The sequence below is a fragment of the Lithobates pipiens genome, unplaced genomic scaffold, assembly GCF_037356315.1.
Source record: "Lithobates pipiens isolate NorthernLeopardFrog02 unplaced genomic scaffold, aLitPip1_a1.2 Scaffold_328, whole genome shotgun sequence".
Taxonomy (NCBI): domain Eukaryota; kingdom Metazoa; phylum Chordata; class Amphibia; order Anura; family Ranidae; genus Lithobates; species Lithobates pipiens.
In genome coordinates, this window is record NW_027507797.1 from 33,156 (window position 1) to 50,869 (window position 17,714).

The 17,714-nt window shown below is 47.9% G+C and overlaps 1 protein-coding gene across 1 annotated transcript in view; it reads left to right on the forward strand.

Annotated features, from left to right (window-relative positions):
* Positions 1-17,714, forward strand: part of LOC143955152 (regulatory-associated protein of mTOR) — a gene marked incomplete at both ends in the record, with an annotated part of 74,428 nt that overhangs the window by 24,710 nt on the left and 32,004 nt on the right. The window contains 1 exon segment of the mRNA XM_077465246.1: positions 5,586-5,645. Within this exon segment, the coding sequence (XP_077321372.1) occupies positions 5,586-5,645 (60 nt within the window).

Genomic DNA, 17,714 nt, shown 5'->3' on the forward strand with positions numbered 1-17,714 from the left:
TCATATAGCAGGAAGTACTATTTCCAGGGGAATGGGGGTCAGAAAACGAACATTTCTACATGTTCCCTCTCATCGCAGATCTTCAGCTTCACTTTACAGGCTGGTCTTATGCCACTCACAGATCCGGGTAAAGGGCCAATCACAGCTGATCACTTGTAAACAGACTTGCCGGTTATCAGCATTCCATTCCTCATGCGCTTTGTGTGAGAGGAGCGCTGATAACCGGCAAGGCTTGACATTACGTTGTTTACACTGATCATCAGTTATCAGTGCCACCTCATCAGTGCCATCTTATCAGTGGTACAAATTGGTGGAAGGATCAGTACGCTGCAGGGCAGCGCAGTCGGAGGATCACCAGGTGTAAACAGAAAGCTAATGTAGCCGCTACATGTGATGACTTGGTAACTGCAGTATACTAAAGGAATGATAGAAAAATGTGGCGAGTTTGATTGCTGTACTGTGTACACCGACACACAATCATCCTGTTATATAAACGGTTCTGAGCCGCAGCGTTTCGATGTGACCCAGAGACCGAGCGATGAATGGGATGTCTGGGTAAAGGGCGTTTTCCTGCAGTAAAATGATTGTGCGGCTTTGTTGTTGCTCCATAGAACAAAAGATAAAATGTCATCTCTGCAAATGGGAAAACTATTTCTATAAAAGTACATTTTATCCTCCAGATTCGTGACGGCTCTTATTGGCTTCAGTGTGAACCAAACCACCTCTGACCTAACTGATCATCCAAAGAAGTTTTTAACCACTTGCCACCCAGGCCGATTCTGACATTTCTCTGCTACATGTAAAGATCATAATTTTTTTGCTAGAACATTAAATAGAACCCCCAAACATGATCCTTTTTTTTTTTTTTTTTAAGCAAAGACCTTAGAGAATACAATAGCAGTTGCTGCAACGTTTTATCTCGCACGGTATTTGCACAGCAATTTTTCAAATGCGCTTTTTTTTGGGGGGGGGGGGGGGGGTGTTTTGTGCTTTGGCAGTGGGAAGGAGACTTCTTGTATATATCCTCACCCACATCCAGTGTACAGCGCTGTTTTCCGGCAGCAGGATGGGGACTTCCTGTATATATCCTCACCCACATCCTGTATACAGTGCTGTGTTCCGGCAGCAGGATGGAGACTTCCTGTATATATCCTCACCCACATCCTGTATACAGCGCTGTGTTCCGGCAGCAGGATGGGGACTTCCTGTATATATCCTCACCCACATCCAGTGTACAGCGCTGTGTTCCGGCAGCAGGATGGGGACTTCCTGTATATATCCTCACCCACATCCAGTGTACAGCGCTGTGTTCCGGCAGCAGGATGGGGACTTCCTGTATATATCCTCACCCACATCCAATGTACAGCGCTGTGTTCCGGCAGCAGGATGGGGACTTCCTGTATATATCCTCACCCACATCCAATGTACAGCGCTGTGTTCCGGCAGCAGGATGGGGACTTCCTGTATATATCCTCACCCACATCCTGTATACAGCGCTGTGTTCCGGCAGCAGGATGGGGACTTCCTGTATATATCCTCACCCACATCCTGTATACAGCGCTGTGTTCCGGCAGCAGGATGGGGACTTCCTGTATATATCCTCACCCACATCCTGTATACAGCGCTGTGTTCCGGCAGCAGGATGGGGACTTCCTGTATATATCCTCACCCACATCCAGTGTACAGCGCTGTGTTCCGGCAGCAGGATGCGGACTTCCTGTATATATCCTCACCCACATCCAGTGTACAGCGCTGTGTTCCGGCAGCAGGATGGGGACTTCCTGTATATATCCTCACCCACATCCTGTATACAGTGCTGTGTTCCGGCAGCAGGATGGGGACTTCCTGTATATATCCTCACCCACATCCAATGTACAGCGCTGTGTTCCGGCAGCAGGATGGGGACTTCCTGTATATATCCTCACCCACATCCTGTATACAGTGCTGTGTTCCGGCAGCAGGATGGAGACTTCCTGTATATATATATCCTCACCCACATCCTGTATACAGCGCTGTGTTCCGGCAGCAGGATGGGGACTTCCTGTATATATCCCCCCCAATATGCTGTATACAGCAGCATGTTCTGGCAGCATGGTTGGAGACTTCCTGCATATATATCCTCACCAACATCCTGTATACAGCACTGTGTTCTGGCAACATGGTTGGAGACATCCTGTATACAGCACCACGTTCTGGCAGCGGGAGGGAGCCTTCTTGGCTTCCTGGAGCGCTGCTCAGCCATTCATAGGGAGCTTTATATTTTTATGAATGAATGCAAAGCTTCTCTGATTTGCTGAGTTGGAGAGATTGGCGGATGATGTCATGATCTCCAGGGGCAGGCATACACCTCATTGTAAAACACATTTTAAACCATTATTTTTTTCCCCAGAGTTGATATTTTACATCTGAATTTTTTAACCACTTCATCTCCAGAAGATTTAACCCCTTCATTATCGGGCCATTTATTTTTTTGCTATTTAGCACTGCGCTACTTTAACTGGTAATTGTGCCAAATAACGATTTTTGCATTTTTTTCCCCCACACAATTAGAGCTATCTTTTAGTGGTATTTGTCACCACTGGGGTTTTTCTTTTTTGCCATATAATCAAATTTTTTTTTTAAAAATTATATGTTTTGCTTTCTGTTATAAAACACACACACAAAAAAAAAAAAATAATTTCATAAATGTTCTCAGATGTTTTCTGCTATATGTCTTTGGTATAAAAAAAAACACAATAAGTGTATTTTGATTAGGTTGTGTGAAAGTTATGAAGTCTACAAACTATATGGGATATATACTGGAATTTTTATTTATTTTTCTTCTAGTTATGGCAGTAGTCATCGGTGATATCACCAGTAACACTAATACAGTGATAATACTATACACTGTCACTGTACTAATGACATAGATGTGAAGGTGTTAACATTTAGGGGTAATTTAAAGGGTTAAATGTGTGCTTAGCTATGTGTAATGTGTACTGATTTTTACTAATAGATCTGTTTCTCATCCCTTTGCAGGGATGAGAAACAGAGAGATCATTCTCTCTGATCAGACACAGGCGATCAACAGGTCCTGGCTGTCCATCTTTGGCTGGGACCTGCTGATTGACTTCCGCTGTGTACATGTGTGTGCCCTTAACCAAGAAGCAGGCGGCTGCCCGTCTGCTGTAAATTGTAAACGGGTGGTCCTGAAGTAGTTAAAAGAGAATTATGGGATTTCCAAATAACAAACACTCATACGTAGATGGCTGCTGCGTCGCTTTGTTGTTGCATCTGTCCTCCGCCACATCTAACACCGAGAACTATGCAATCAAAGACTGTCAGTCACCGCTCTCTGTTCTGCCCCTCCAGCGCTCACTTGAGGCCTGGCTGTAGAGAGGGGGGGAGTGGCTGGCTTAGTCTACCCGCAGCTTGATAAGAGACTGAGCCAGCTGCCACTCGCTTATCTGGGAGGATCCCGACATAAAAGTTGGGATCCCTCCTGCACCTAGACCAGCTGAGCGACGTCAGCCACTAGCGGGCTTTAGCCCACCATTGGCTGAATTTGGGCCACAGGAGAGCAGAAGTTCATGACCTCATCACTCACAGAAGTATGGCCTAAAGAACTCTGGATCTATTTGTCCTTTACATCAAACTATCCCTGGTGATCATGCCATAAAAATTCCCTGTCCAGGTACTTCCTGTTATAGGGTGACAATGCTTTGTCCCCATCTCCCTGCGTTGTCAGCCTGTCACATGGACTTTCCACATTATAGGCAGCCATTACATAGCCATTGCTGCCATATAGCCATTGCTGACATTAATTGGGCAGCCGTGGTCCTCTGTTGTCAGGAAGCTCACCCTGGTAATATGGCCAATCACTGAAGTCCATACTGGCAGGAATTGGGTGCAACAAGGCTTCAGGAGATCCTCAGCCCTGAGATGCAGCACAATTCATTGTTTGATATGCAGTGCTTCAAGTGCCCACAGCTTACATGTTCAACCAAGAATGGTAGGTGACCCAGTATAAAGGTAGGTAGGAAGGTGCTCGCTGCCTCGTTTTCTGAATGCTGTGGATGAAGCCTTTTTATGTTTTTTTTAATGTTTTTTTTAACATCCTTTAAGTTGCAATGATGCAATGCACACACAGGATAGTCATGGATGGGTAGGTATCTAGGTAAGTACACACAGCCATCTGCTTCCAGTAATAGAGCCGTAACCAGATCTATCAGCGCAGACAAACCTCTCGCTGAGCTGAGGGCTGATTTATATGGAGGCTCATGTCCATCACACTCCATAACGTGTCTGTGTCACCCAGCATCGCTCAGCCGCAACGCCGAAAACACTGCCAGGAATTCATTCATCACATTGTACCGGAGAGGAGTGCCTGGTAATGAGGCTCACTACCGCCTCCATCCTTCATTTCCATACAACTTCTCCTGCATCGTTCATTACTTACTCAAGAGCCCAATGCACTCACCCCCACCCAAGGTAAAATCAAAAACTAGAAACAGCGAGGTACAATAAAGCTTGTGTCCATGCGCTCTGTGCAGCCAATCGGTGTCGCCCAATCACCACAACGCACCTGAGCCCAGCCAGACCTGCAGAATTTATACCTGAAGCCTTATCCGGCACCTTTTTTAACCAAAACTTTGTGACTAGAGCGGTCACGTTACATGAGACTATGGCACGGTGCTAGAGATTGTCAGGTGAGAGGCTGCTGCCGTGTTACAAGAGACTGCTGCATTGCAGATGATGGGTGATGTGTTCAAAAATCCTGAAACTTCTGTGTTACAAAAGGTTGCATCATCTCAGGAAAATGCTATAAATTGCTGACATTGACAGGAGACTACTGTAGGCTACTGCTATGTTACAGGAGACTGCTGTAGGCTACTGCTATGTTACAGGAGACTGCTGTACACTACTGCTATGTTACAGGAGACTGCTGTACGCTACTGCTATGTTACAGGAGACTGCTGTAGGCTGCTGCCGTGTGACAGGAGACTGCTGTAGGCTGCTGCCGTGTGACAGGAGACTGCTGTAGGCTGCTGCCGTGTGACAGGAGACTGCTGTAGGCTGCTGCCGTGTGACAGGAGACTGCTGTAGGCTGCTGCCGTGTGACAGGAGACTGCTGTAGGCTGCTGCCGTGTTACAGGAGACTGCTGTAGGCTGCTGCCGTGTTACAGGAGACTGCTGTAGGCTGCTGCCGTGTGACAGGTGACTGCTGTAGGCTGCTGCCGTGTTACAGGAGACTGCTGTAGGCTGCTGCCGTGTTACAGGAGACTGCTGTAGGCTGCTGCCGTGTTACAGGAGACTGCTGTAGGCTGCTGCCGTGTTACAGGAGACTGCTGTAGGCTGCTGCCGTGTTACAGGAGACTGCTGTAGGCTGCTGCCGTGTTACAGGAGACTGCTGTAGGCTGCTGCCGTGTTACAGGTGACTGCTGTAGGCTGCTGCCGTGTTACAGGAGACTGCTGTAGGCTGCTGCCGTGTTACAGGTGACTGCTGTAGGCTGCTGCCTTGTGACAGGTGACTGCTGTCACGTGAGAGGTGACTGCTATAGGCTGCTGTTGTGTTGATGAAACTAAAGTCTCCTTTCCTCTCATAGGTTTTGCATGCAGAAGAGTGTGAAGTTGGTGCCTGGAGTCACTTTGGATCTCATTGAAAAGTAAGTTCTGAATTTTCTGGAATGTGACCTGTGCATGTCACTCCCCATGTATCCCCACCTCATCATCTGCAGTGATCTCACTCAGCCTGCTGAATTTTTCATGTACCAATCCATTTCCTGTATGACTTTACTTGTTGTCCTGATTTACATTTTCCCTTCATCGCCCATTGGCCACTGATGAACAGACAATCATCATGTATACAATTAGTCCTTTACTCCAGAGTAAGGATGAGCTCCAGCGTGTTCGCACAGCCCACGTGCAGAGCCGCCAGGAAGTCGGCACTGCGCTGCGCTAATCACAGGCAGTGAGACATTACCCGATCTCTGCAGCCGAGCATCGGGACAATGTCTCGCTGCCTGTTATTAGCGCAGTGTCGACTTCCTGGCGGGCTCTGCGCGTGGGCTGTGCGAATACACCAGAGAAAACCTTTGTCCATGAGGGGGCGCTGCAAACTTCCAGCTACTTAAGCCTGACTGAGGTTGGAAGTTATACTGGTTCCAGGACCATGGACGTGTCAGGGGGCCTTGGATGTGTCAGGGCCATATCGCTGCCACTGACATGTCCTGGACCAGCACCGGCCCAACTTTTCCTTTCATAGTTATATTAATATATTAATAAATATATAATTAATAAATATATATATTAATAAATATATATATAAATTTCTTGGACTGAGATGAAAATCGGATTGGCTGCTACTGTATAAATGGCAAGATAATTGTAAAATAAAACAAATTTTACAGCTAAATATAAATTACAGCAAAGATTGTACAAATTGTTTTCTTATGTAATAGTACAGCGTTATAGCCCCCCCCCCCCCCCCCCCCCGCACTGGTATATGTCCACCGTGGCAGTGCCCAGCTTCCCATGACTCTTCTGCCGGTGGTTTGCCATTTGTGCCCAAAATTGGCTGAAATTTGATTACAGGATTTAGCCGCCTCCCCCCAACCCCCCCCCCCCCCTCTCCATTGACTTCAATGAGTTTCACAGAACTCTTGACCAATCTCATCCCTCGTTTATATATAAGGACGAACGTTGAGCGTCGATCACTTGCACAGAACGAGCTCACCTTGTGTTCATCAGACGACCTCTCTCTGACTGCTGCCCAGAAACAACCGAGAAAAGATATAATTGGATTTAGAGGAGTCGCTCTCTGGAGACGCAGCGGTTTCAGATTAATTAGAGACGTTGGTGAGTGGAGGGGCGGCTGGTAATTGATCCTATTCCATGCCGGGCGACAATCCACTGAGACATTGACCCCTCTTCTGTTGGGACAATCATTTACTCTCGGCTAAATGGGAACACCGCTATCATCTCATTCACATTTCACTGACATGATTCAGCAGAAAACTTTGTACTATGGACATTAGTCCCTTCGCCCCAGGAGCTTACAATTCAATGTCCATACCACATTAGACATACTACAGTTGACCTGGTTCTTGCTGCAGGATCTGCATCAGGGATCACATGACCAGCACCTGATGGATCACATGACCAAATGCTGATCACCTGAGGGATAACTTGACGAAATGCCAATCTTATGGGCAGCACCTGAGGAATCACATGACGAAATGCCAATCACATGAGCGGTACCTGGGGATCACGTGACCAAAGGCCGCTCACATAACCAGCACCTGAGGAATCACATGACCCAATGCCGATCACATGGGTAGCACCTGAGGGAATACATGACCAAATGGCAATTGCATGGGCAGCACCTGAGGGAACACATGACCAAATGGCAATCACATGGGCAGCACCTGAGGGAACACATGACCAAATGGGGATCACATGACTAAATGCTGATCACATGGGCAGCACCTGAGGGATTACGTGACCAAATGCCGAACACATGGGAGGACCCCGAGGATCACATGACCCAATGCCGATCACATGGGCAGCACCAGAGGGAATACATGACCAAATGGCAATCACATGGGCAGCACCTGAGGGAACACATGACCAAATGCTGATCACATGAGCAGCACCTGAGATATCACATGGGAAGCATCTGAGGGATCGCATGACCCAATGCCGATCACATATGCAGCACCTGAGGGAATACATGACCAAATGGCAAGTGCATGGGCAGCACCTGAGGGAACACATGACCAAATGGCAATCACATGGGCAACACCTGAGGGAACACATGACCAAATGGGGATCACATGACTAAATGCTGATCACATCGGCAGCACCTGAGGGATTACATGACCAAATGCCAAACACATGGGAAGACCCCGAGGATCACATGACCAAATGGCAATCACATGGGCAGCACCTGAGGGAATACGTGACCAAATGCTGATCATATGAGCAGCACCTGAGATATCACATGGGCAGCAACTAAGGGATCGCATGACCAAATGCATTCACATGGGCAGCACCTGAGCAGCATCCTCCATCATACAAAGACTTTGCAGACAATTGTGCTCTTCCAACCTTGTGGTATCACTTTGGTGAAGACCCTTTTTCTGTCCCCCTCTGTGTACAAAGCCAGCTCCATAAAGATGTGGTGTGAAAGAATTCAAATGTCCTGCACAGAGACCTGGCCTCATCCTGGTGAGTCCAGGTCATCTTCTTGGTGCTCAATGTGTGGCACATAAACCAGGTCTTTCTATCTAACATGACCTCACTAATGAGCACAAATTGTAGTAAGCAATTACAGAAGAGTCGAGCCAACTCCATAAAGACATGGTATGACCAGCTTGGTGTGGAGGAACTCCAGTGTCCTGTACAGAGCCCCTGACCTCATCTCTACTGATCACCTTTAGGAGGAATTGGAACACCAGAGAGTGGGGATGTTGTAGCCACAAAGGAGGGTAACTCTATGTTAATGGACATGGGGGAACGTGGGAAGAGGGGAGGCAACACCATATAAATCGCCATAGGGGTATTCCATAATAAGGACCATGGTTTTTGAAATAAGATATCCAGAGACGTGGTGTGAATAGTTTGGTTTGGAGGAACTCCAGAACCCTGACCTCCTCCCTACTGACCACCTTTGGAATTAATTGGAACGCTGACTGCAAGCCAGGTCTTTTTTTTTGGTGCCCAATGTGAGGCCCAACATTTGAGCCAGGTCTTCTCATCCAGCATCATTAGCCAACCTCACCAATGGCACAAATAGACACCCTCCAACATCTTGTTGGAAGTCTTCCCAGAAGAGTGGACGCTGTTATAGCTATAAGAGGGTGGGATAGAAACTGAGAAGGAAAGTGCCGGATGATGCTGGGTGTCCTCCAGCCGGGAAATGATTTGCTGCAGCTTCTAATGCACATTGAGAGAGACGAACAGTGTGCAGTGAAACCGGAGGAAGCCATTTCAGCCCAGGAGAGGAGCCGATACAACTGTGCAAGACTGAGGGGGGGATGGGGGCGGATATAAGACTGAAGGGAAGGCTGGAATTGAGCTTTAACCCTTGATCATTATGTCACCGGCGGTGTTATTACATTCTCCAGGCGGGAGTGGTCCCGTGTGGGACTGTGGTAGTTCAGCGTGTTCCCATCACCGGTATTGTGGGTTAATAAATCTTTGCAGTGGCAGCTTTGGGAAATAACGGGAGTAGAGCACACTCTTTCCTTCCTCCCTCTCTCTGCCGGGTAAATCACATTGTGTTCTGGATATCCCCCCCCCTTCCAATCTTATACATTCGTCCCTCTGCTCAACACGTGCCAGAAATATCAATTATCCGGTCCCTCTCCTTCCTCAGCCATGTAACGCTGCACCTGGGGAGGCCAACGTAGCCGTCTTTAATGCCAGCATGGCAGTTTGTTTCCTAATTAGACAGAAGGAAATTATCCGAAGAAGCCTTTAACCTCTCCATGTCGAAAAAAAGAGTGAGCGCTGCTGCGTCCTGCGGGAAATGTGACGTCTACCACCTGTTTGTGTCAGCCATCCAACGCTGAACGTGGGAACCACAGAGCTGGATACCACATGGAAATAAGAATTTACCTGTCCGAGTATTCGGCATCCTTCTCAGAGCCTCCTGACTTGCAAAAAAAAAGTATACCGACTGATATCCATCACCCCCCCCCCCCCCTCCCCACCCCGCTGGGACTCCTCTAGTGATATAAAGATCTATATAGAGGAATCGGGACCTCCTTCCTCCTGCTGGTGACCCCTCTAGTGATATAAAGATCCATATAGAGGAATTGGGACCTCCTTCCTCCCGCTGGTGACCCCTCTAGTGATATAAAGATCCATATAGAGGAATCGGGACCTCCTTCCTCCCGCTGGTGACACCTCTAGTGATATGAAGATCTATATAGAGGAATTGGGACCTCCTGCTGGTGACACCTCTAGTGATATAAAGATCTATATGGAGGAATCCGGACCTCCTTCCTCCTGCTGGTGACCCCTCTAGTGATATAAAGATCCATATAGAGGAATTGGGACCTCCTTCCTCCCGCTGGTGACCCCTCTAGTGATATAAAGATCCATATAGAGGAATCGGGACCTCCTTCCTCCCGCTGGTGACACCTCTAGTGATATGAAGATCTATATAGAGGAATTGGGACCTCCTGCTGGTGACACCTCTAGTGATATAAAGATCTATATGGAGGAATCCGGACCTCCTTCCTCCTGCTGGTGACACCTCTAGTGATATGAAGATCTATATAGCGGAATTGGGACCTCCTGCTGGTGACACCTCTAGTGATCTAAAGATCTATATAGAGGAATCAGGACCTCCTTCCTCCCGCTGGTGACACCTCTAGTGATCTAAAGATCTATATAGAGGAATCAGGACCTCCTTCCTCCCGCTGGTGACCCCTCTAGTGATATAAAGATCCATATAGAGGAATCGGGACCGCCTTCCTCTAGCTGGTGGCACCTCTAGTGATATAAAGATCTATATGGAGGAATCCGGACCTCCTTCCTCCTGCTGGTGACACCTCTAGTGATATAAAGATCTATATAGAGCAGGGGTCTCAAAGTGGTGGCCCTCAAGCTGTTGTAAAACTACAAGTCTCATAAGGCATTGCAAGGCTGACAGTTACAAGCATGACTTCTGCAGGCAGAGGCATTATGGGAATTGTAGTTTTGCAACAGCTGGAGGGCCACCAGTTTGAGACCCCTGATATAGAGGAATCGGGACCTCCTTCCTCCTGCTGGTGACCCCTCTAGTGATATAAAGATCTATATGGAGGAATCGGGACCTCCTACCTCCTCATGGTGACCCCTCTAGTGATATATAAATCTATATAGAGGAATCGGGTCCTCCTTCCACCTACTGGTAACCTCCCTAGTGATATAAAGATTTATATGGAGAATCAGGTCCTCCTTCCACCTGCTGGTGACCTCCCTAGTGATATATAAATCTATATAGAGGAATAAGGACCTCCTTCCACCTACTGGTGACCCCTCTAGTGATAAATCTATATCGAGGAATCAAGACCTTCTTCCACCTCCTGGTGACCCTTCTATTGATAAGATCTACATAGAGAAATCCGGAATCGGCTTTCAGAGCTCTTCTCTATGGACTTTGTACAGTGTAACTTCAGTTTTCCGCCCCGTTTTTTTCTGAAAGCTCAGACAAACCTTATAAATTCTGCACTTTGAATGGATTTAGAGCAGACTGCGGATAACGTACAACTTTGTAGGAGGATTTGTGTAATCTCATCTGAGGCCAGTCACTTCACTGGGAATATGAAGGGTTTACAGACATTTTGGTCCTACCAATATCAGCAAAAAGAGATGATTATCACATCGAACGTTTGGATGCGTTGAATCTGAAAATGAATTCCCTGCTTCCGTTCCAATCAGTTGTTACCGACTTTGTGAAATCAGAGATGATCTCGGGGCGTGCGGCGCGTTTTGCTTGGAGCGGTCCCTTGATTTGGGAACGGCCCCTTCTGTCCTTTTTGTCCTCCTTTTGTTGGTCATGTTGAGATTTTGTGGTATTTGGATTGATTCGGGTTCATTTATAATATTGGTAATAGTCCTTATGATGATTTATGACTGGCGGTCAATGAATACGATGGTAGCAGACCTTGCCTGAACACTCGATGTTGGTGTGCCGTCGGGCAGAGGCGAGCTCCTATTGGAAGGGGAACAGAGACCCCTCTCTGCGTCGGAGTCGAGTGTTAATTTTCTCTTTCCTGATCGGCCGCCTCGCCTGAGCAGATTGATAATTTGCAGCACTAACTTGTAATTTATTGTGTAAGCAGGTGAAGTGGCTGAGCGCCGCTGTGCGCCGGGGTCATTTATGCTGCGGCACTGCCAAAGTGGGTTAGCGAGAGTAGGTCAGTGAAGAGGAGAGGCTGCGGCAGACGAAGCCGCACAGCCCCAGATGGCAGCCTCCTCCCGTGCGTTCATCCAGGGAATAGTTTAGAAGGATGGCAGTCAAAAGGCTAATGACAGTAAATTGCTGTATTTATGGGTAAAGCATGAGCGATTAGGACAGACGCGGCGAGGACAAGCGGTGGCTGGAGGACGGGATCAGAGCGAATTCCGCCCGCTCATGTAGTCATTACTGCAGATACATTATTCTCTTCTTTCAATGGCTGCGGGAGATCCGCCGGCCTCGCTTTCTGCTTCATCTCCATTAGGAGCTCCGCGGCCAAAAGTGACAGAAAAAGAAAATATATAATCAATGAAGATTTGGCGATTATGTTTCTGAGTTACCAGTTGTATGGAAGCCTCATGCCCTCTAAATTCAGCTCTTTCATCTACAAACCAGTGCAATGGACTCAGCACCCCCCCCCCCGTACAGCTCGCCTTAAAGTGTTACTAAAGCCACAACAGTAAATTCAGTCTGTATATACAGTAAAGCATGCTTGTTCTACTCACTGTGGCACCTAAGGGGTTAATTCTCTGCATTGTGTAAAAAGGCTGTTTGATCCTGTCTTCTCTGATCCTCCCCTTCTTCCACTGTCTCCGAGCCATCTCCTGATAGTACAAAGCCTTGGGGGCGCTCTGCACATGCTAAGTTTGGTGTGTATTGCTAAAGAGTTTTTTTTTTATTTTATTTTCTTGGGAGGGTGCATGTGATCAGCACAGGGCTAATCAGCACTGTCCAGACAGAGGGTCAGGGGTCATGCAGCCTCATAGGACAGTCAGAAAAGAATGAAAACTCCTCCTACCAGCTTTAACCAGACACTGATAGAAGTAACAAGACTGCTATATACTGCTGATGAGAAATGTATTTAGCAGTTTATATTTACTAAAATAACTGCATTTTCATGTCCTCTGTACTGTGGGGGACCAGATATAGTGAATGCAGGGTGCTGGGGAGAGCAGATATAGTGACTGCAGGGTCCCGGGGGGGGCAGATATAGTGACTGCAGGGTCCCAGGGAGAGCAGATATTGCACGCATGTGTGATATCTATATATAGATCTATGCACAATATTTTCTTTTTAGTGCTACACTTTACACAATTTTTTCTTCCACTGTTTTGAACAAAGAAAACCATCGGGCCTTCAGAAAAAAAACTCAAGAAGCAGGATAACACAGGACAGACCAAGCGCCTTGAGGCGATTCTGTTCGCATTTGCAGCGCTATACAAATCATTCATTAATTCACGGCTAATCGCAGGGATCCCCCACTGTGTCCTCCCACAGCCAATCGTAGGGATTCCCCACTGTGCCCCCCCACAGCCAATCGTAGGGATTCCCCACTGTGCCCCCCCACAGCCAATCGTAGGGATTCCCCACTGTGCCCCCCCCCACAGCCAATCGTAGGGATTCCCCACTGTGCCCCCCCACAGCCAATCGTAGGGATTCCCCACTGTGCCCCCCCACAGCCAATCGTAGGGATTCCCCACTGTGCCCCCCACAGCCAATCGTAGGGATTCCCCACTGTGCCCCCCCACAGCCAATCGTAGGGATTCCCCACTGTGCCCCCCCACAGCCAATCGTAGGGATTCCCCACTGTGCCCCCCCACAGCCAATCGTAGGGATTCCCCACTGTGCCCCCCCACAGCCAATCGTAGGGATTCCCCACTGTGCCCCCCCACAGCCAATCGTAGGGATTCCCCACTGTGCCCCCCCACAGCCAATCGTAGGGATTCCCCACTGTGCCCCCCCACAGCCAATCGTAGGGATTCCCCACTGTGCCCCCCCACAGCCAATCGTAGGGATTCCCCACTGTGCCCCCCCACAGCCAATCGTAGGGATTCCCCACTGTGCCCCCCCACAGCCAATCGTAGGGATTCCCCACTGTGCCCCCCCACAGCCAATCGTAGGGATTCCCCACTGTGCCCCCCCCCACAGCCAATCGTAGGGATTCCCCACTGTGCCCCCCCCCACAGCCAATCGTAGGGATTCCCCACTGTGCCCCCCCCACAGCCAATCGTAGGGATTCCCCACTGTGCCCCCCCACAGCCAATCGTAGGGATTCCCCACTGTGCCCCCCCACAGCCAATCGTAGGGATTCCCCACTGTGCCCCCCCACAGCCAATCGTAGGGATTCCCCACTGTGCCCCCCCACAGCCAATCGTAGGGATTCCCCACTGTGCCCCCCCACAGCCAATCGTAGGGATTCCCCACTGTGCCCCCCCACAGCTAATCAGACAGTGATGGGGGGGGGGGGGGGTAGTTGATTGGTCTCCAGTTGGTTGTAGATTTTGAACAGGTAGAGGGACATAACCACGCCGGGTTGGAAGACACCAATCCCAGCGTTCCCCTCGGTGGCAATGAAAGGCGTATGACGGAGGTGTCGGGTTCTTACGGCTTCACCAGATGTTTTCCTGTTTGTTTCTCTGAAATTATTGATGTGATCTGCAGCATTGAAGTCAGGAGAGCTGCAGTCACACCGCCGCAGCCCATTACATAAGGCACGCGGGGGAGAGCGCAGTGCTATTGTTCCTTGATTGCAGCAGCTGGGAGGAGAAAACCGGCCGTTCTGCACACAGCCAGCAGATCTTTTATCTTCATACACCTCTACAGCCAGCCATACACCCGTACAATCTCCTCCCAAATTCGGAAAAATCGGAATGAGAAATTCTGAGTGAAAAACCTGAGGAATTAATTCGCTCGCCATGCCGATGGTTTCTTTTTCGACTTTCGATTTCAGATTGCGCGATTTTTGCCACATGAAAGCCGCGGTCACCATAAGAATTAAACAATTTCCATCTTTATCAATCTGACTTCTCTATAGAAATTCAAACTAATATTCTATAAAAAAAAAAAAAAAAAATCCTAAATTTGTGCATTCGGCTGTCCTCTCCATTTACTGATTGCTGTGTTCTGAATGGATGGGCCGCCTTACAGGATAACCTCCTCTCTTACTTTGGAGCATCCGACCTCCCCTCCCCTTCCCCCTGTGACAGCTGCTGGTGGATCTTCTCGCCCCGTCCATGGTCACAATTTAAATTCAGCATAAGTGTGCGCGGCTCTGCCCACACAGCTGCATCATTCATTCACAGTTCTGTGAAGAAACTACAACTCTCATCTTCCACCACTGCAGACGGCTTGTAGTTCATCAATTCTCCCTGCTCTTCAGTAACTGTCTTGCCCTATGGAGGTATGAGTGTCCGCAGGAGCCTCACATTACATCACAGATTCACCAATCCGCTGATTCACCAATCCGCTGATTCACCAATCCGCTGATTCACCAATCCGCTGATTCACCAATCCGCTGATTCACCAATCCGCTGATTCACCAATCCGCTGATTCACCAATCCGCTGATTCACCAATCCGCTGATTCACCAATCCGCTGATTCACCAATCCGCTGATCCACCGACCTACCAGTCTGCTGATCTACCAATCCGCTGCTTGAATTGAGGCTGTAGCATAAAACATTTTTTAAATCCTGTTCTATTATTATTATTATTATTATTATTATTTTTATTTTATTTATTTATTTTTACAAAAGGTGAACTTAACCAATTCCATACCGGGCCTATTCTGGCACTTCTCTGCTCTGCTAGAAAATTACTCCCAAACATTATATATGTTTTTTTTGTTTGTTTTTTAGTAGACACTCTAGGGAATAAAATAGCAGTCATTGCAACTTTTTATCTTGCGCGGTATTTGCGCAATCATTTTTCAAACGCCTTTTCATGAATTAAAAAATAACAAAACAGTAAAGTTAGCCCAATATTTTTATATAATGTGAAAGATGTTACACCGAGTAAATAGATACCTAACATGTCACGCTTTAAAATTGCGCACACTCATGGAATGGCGCCAAACTTCGGTACTTAAAAAATCTCCATAGGTGACACATTGAAAATTTCTACAGGTTACCAGTTTTGAGTTACAGAGGAGGTAGAATTGTTGCACGTGCGCTAATGCATGCGGCGATACCTCACGTGTGGTTTGAACGACGTTTACATATGTGGGTGGGACTTACATGTGCGTTCGCTTCGAAGCATGATCTACCGGGGACAGGCACTTAATTTATTTTATTTTTCACATTTTTTTTTTTTTAAATCCCTTTTATTCCTATTACAAGGGATGTAAGCATCCCTTGTAATAGGAATCTATATCCTCTTTATGGAGAGATGCCGGGTCAGTAAGACCCCACATCTCTCCTCTGGGCTGGAAAGCAGGAGATTGTGAAAAAATATTCACCGATCTCATGCTGACAGCCGCGATCGTGGCTTTGTTTACTTCCGGGAACCCGGGCATGACGTCGTGATGTCATAACGTCGCGCCCGGGCCTCCGACGGTCATAGAGATTTCTGGAGACCAGAAATCTATCATTGTCATCCGGTGCCACTAACTCTTTCTCCGGGCCCCCAATGGCATGGGAGAGCCCGGAAAAGCATCGGAGGGAGGGGGGGGGGTTGTCCCCTCCTGTCGCCTATAAGAACGATTAAGTGGTGGAACTGCCGCTATGATCATTCTTTTTGTGCACAGAATCACCGGCTGGAAAGAATATCTGAATGATGCCCGCATCATTCAGATATCCCTTCACAAAGTCAAGGACGTCATATGACACCTTAAGGTATTGAAGTGGTTAAAGAGGAGGTCCAGCGCCCCCCCATGAAAAATGAAGTCAAGGGCTACAAATACTGTAGCCGCTGACTTTTAATATTAGGACACTTGCCTGACACCACCATTCCTGGTAATAGGTCCCCCCTTTCCCCCTAAAGGGTGCCAAATGGGGGGCGGACCGAAAAGTGTAAGTTCCAAGTGAGCACATCACTAAAACATTCTGCCATACAAATCACATGAAAAGGAGAACTAGTCTGTTTTTCCTCTACACAACCGTTAAGAGAAGTGTGAAGAAAGTGTGTCCAGGAGTCTCTTGTGGGTCCCATTCACTCTTGTACCCCTGTGGCCCAGAGTCGGCTTAACATGACTGCTTCCCTGCTGTTATCTGGTGAGGCAGAGGCATGCTAGGCTCAGGAGGGATCCAGACAATATTGTCAGAGTCCACCCCCTGCTTCCTGATTGACAGCTGGCTCCACCTTTCAGCGCATGGATTACAGCTGGAACCAGCTGTGCTCATCCCCCTCTCCAGCTTGGTGGTGGAGGGGCAGAGCAGACAGCAGGGACTGACAGTCACTCCTCAGTGATTGGAGCAGACTGAGTGGTCATGTGATCACTCAGATCTCGGTGTTAGGAGTTGACATGGGTCAACAGCAGATCACACCACTTCTGTACTATGGAGGGGAGTTTTTAAAGGGGTTTTTTTTTTTTTTTTTAATGGGGAGTAGTATGGAGGGTTTTTTATTTATTTAAGTCATTTTGAGTGTTTTAAAATCTGCATCTTTCATTACATCAATGGCCGCCATTGAGGTTCCTCATCCAGGCATTTCCTGTTATTAAGTGAAACCACTTTGTCCCCGTCTTCCAGTTGTCACCCTCTCACACAACTTCTAATAAAGACTACACAGGAATGGTGCGCTGTCACTATTGGGGGGTCCACCTTGAGGAATGCGTAGTTGGGAGGTATGTAGACACGAAGTGGGGGAGGTACTAAAACTGGAGAGTACAAAATGTGGCGCAGCTCTGCATGACAGCCAATCGGCTTCCAAGCTGGAGTTAGAAGCTGATTGGCTGCCATGTACAGCTGCACCAGATTCCGAGTGCTCCAGTTTTTGTAAATCCTCCCTCATTGTGTCTATAAAGAGGCTGCAAGAGATCAGCAGGGCTGAGATCTAACAAAGGA